Here is a 2,500-nt window from a genome sequence, read left to right on the forward strand (position 1 = left end):
GTATCCCAGCTCTCTCTGAAAGGACCTCCAGGACCATTGGGACTGACTGGACGACCTGGTCCACTGGTAAGTGTTTAGCATTAACTGGTAACTTCACTGGTTAGTTCATGTTCTCTCTCTGTTAGTGTGGTCCAAACAGATCTAGGGACTTAACAGTTTTCTTAAGCTTTTTGAACTAACAGTGGCCATGGAAGGAGAATTTAGTATTTATGTTGTTTCTAAGCTCCAAAAAAAAAGAGTTGAATCAGGTGTGATAAATCGGGAAAAAGATTGAACTCTGCAGATGTATAGTCCATAATGTCAGTCCTGCTATTATGGCTGTTCTGTATGCAATTACTGCCCTCTAGTGTTTAAAATCTGCCTTAGAACACAGCATGAGTCAATCATAAAGTGACTGAGCTATCATGAATTGTTGAATTACTCAGAGATTTTCATTGAATTGTGTTGTTGAAGAAGGCTTTTGAATTAGGTACCCCACAGTGTCTCACTTGTAGTCAGCATTCAAAGTTAGCTGGCCAAGCTAGAATGTTACGGTGTTGTTTTACTAATAATGCCGGAACGCCAAGAGGGGCCAGACCCACTCCTGCAGTGAAAATCCCAGAATATGTAATGTAGCCAACATGAATAGATTTGTGTTGAAATGTATCTCATATTTCCCAGGGTGCCCCAGGGCCCACAGGACTGAAGGGGGAGAGTGGCTTACCTGGGCCAGCGGTAGGGGGCGCTGTTTTCTGCTCTGCCACATTACAACTACGATGAGTGTTTTGTCTGTACACTAGTAGTTAGTGATCACGTCTTTACTCTGTTTTAATTTAAGTCTCAAATGAACAACAGAACCACATTTCACATGATGAACATACAAACCTGCTTCATCTTCTGCTGATGATCTGTGTCCGATGATCTGTGTCTGATGATCTGTGTCTGATGATCTGTGTCTGATAATCCCTTTAGGGTACCCGTGGGGTGCCTGGGGTACCAGGGCCAAATGGCAAACCTGGGAAAAGGGTGAGAGACGGGGAGCCATCAATCACACTGATCAATACTGATACATTAACTCTGTGGTAAGTGCATTTACGTGTGTGTGTGTGTGTGTGCGTGTGTGTGTGTGTGTGTGTCTGTATGTGTGTGTGTGTGTGTGTGTGTGTGTGTGTGTGTGTGTGTGTGTCTGTATGTGTGTGTGTGTGTGCGTGTGTGTGTGTGCGTGTGTGTGTGTGCGTGTGTGTGTGTGTGTGCGTGTGTGTGTGTGTGTGTGTAATCAGGGGCGTGCAGGCACAGATGGCAGTCGTGGTGAACCTGGAGAGACAGGAGCTAAAGTAGGTCACACACACACACACACACACACACACATACACACACACATACGCACACACACACATACACACACACACACACAGACACAAACAGGCACGCACACACACACACACACACACACACACACACACACACATACACACACACATGCACACACACATACACAAACAGACACACAGACACGCACACACACACACGCACACACACAGACACACACGCACACACACACATGCACACACACACGCACACACACACACATGCACACACACACACACACGCACACACACACACACACACACACACACATATTCACACAGTCAAAGAAGCATGGACACACACAGGCGAACACACGCCTGCTATGAAGTGGAACACACACACAGAGCCACCTGATGAAGTGACACTGATCCAAATTGACTGTTATCAATTTCATGCAAGTAAAGACCTCCCCTACATTCCAGAAATAAAATTGTCTAGACAACCAGTTATCTGTGCCTCTTTCCCTGCTGCAGGTCTCCCTCTTGTTCGGGCTGTATGCCTGTCTCTCCTGCTTACCTCTTGCTCTCTCTCTCTCTCTCTCTCTCTCTCTCTCTCTCTCTCTCTCTCTCTCTCTCTCTCTCTCTTTGTCTGCCTGTTACTCCATTTTTGTCCTTCTCTCTTCTTTGTCTGTCTCTTTATCTTTTTTTTAATCTCTCTGTTTTTATCTGTCTGTCCCTCTATTTTTGTCTCTCTCTCTTTTCCAGGGTGATAGAGGGTTTGATGGCTTACCTGGTCTTCCTGGAGACAAAGGCCACAGGGTAGGAGACACTTAAACCAAATACGGATAAATATAAATATAAAGGCACAGATTAAAGTGGCACCAGTTATAAAGGCTGCATTAAATAAGAATAGTGGCGATGTGAGGTAATATGTCTGCACTGGGTAATGGGGCAATATTACTGTACAGGTTTAGTTCAAGTTCAAGTTCAAGTTTAAGTTTGGTTTATTTGTCACATACATAGTCATACACAGTATAACTCGCAGTGAAATGGTGGAGAGTGCTCTGTCCAAACTGAGGAAGAGAACCAGGGGTGCATAGAGGAATATATATTCTATATATGTACAAAAATATATTAACAATGTATGTACAATATATGTATATTATGTTTATATACACAATGTACAATGTATATATGGATATGTACAGTTTATA

At 43.7% G+C, this 2,500-nt stretch overlaps 1 protein-coding gene across 1 annotated transcript in view; it reads left to right on the top strand.

Annotated features, from left to right (window-relative positions):
- Positions 1 to 2,500, top strand: part of col5a3b (collagen, type V, alpha 3b) — a 57,297-nt gene that overhangs the window by 26,468 nt on the left and 28,329 nt on the right. The window contains exons 13-17 of the mRNA XM_081701323.1: positions 10 to 66; positions 661 to 714; positions 952 to 1,005; positions 1,260 to 1,313; positions 2,052 to 2,105. Of these exons, the coding sequence (XP_081557449.1) occupies positions 10 to 66; positions 661 to 714; positions 952 to 1,005; positions 1,260 to 1,313; positions 2,052 to 2,105 (273 nt within the window). The remainder of the gene's footprint in view (positions 1 to 9; positions 67 to 660; positions 715 to 951; positions 1,006 to 1,259; positions 1,314 to 2,051; positions 2,106 to 2,500) is intronic.

This window comes from Electrophorus electricus, chromosome 18 (assembly GCF_041902795.1).
Source record: "Electrophorus electricus isolate QZ-2024a chromosome 18, ASM4190279v1, whole genome shotgun sequence".
NCBI lineage: Eukaryota > Metazoa > Chordata > Actinopteri > Gymnotiformes > Gymnotidae > Electrophorus > Electrophorus electricus.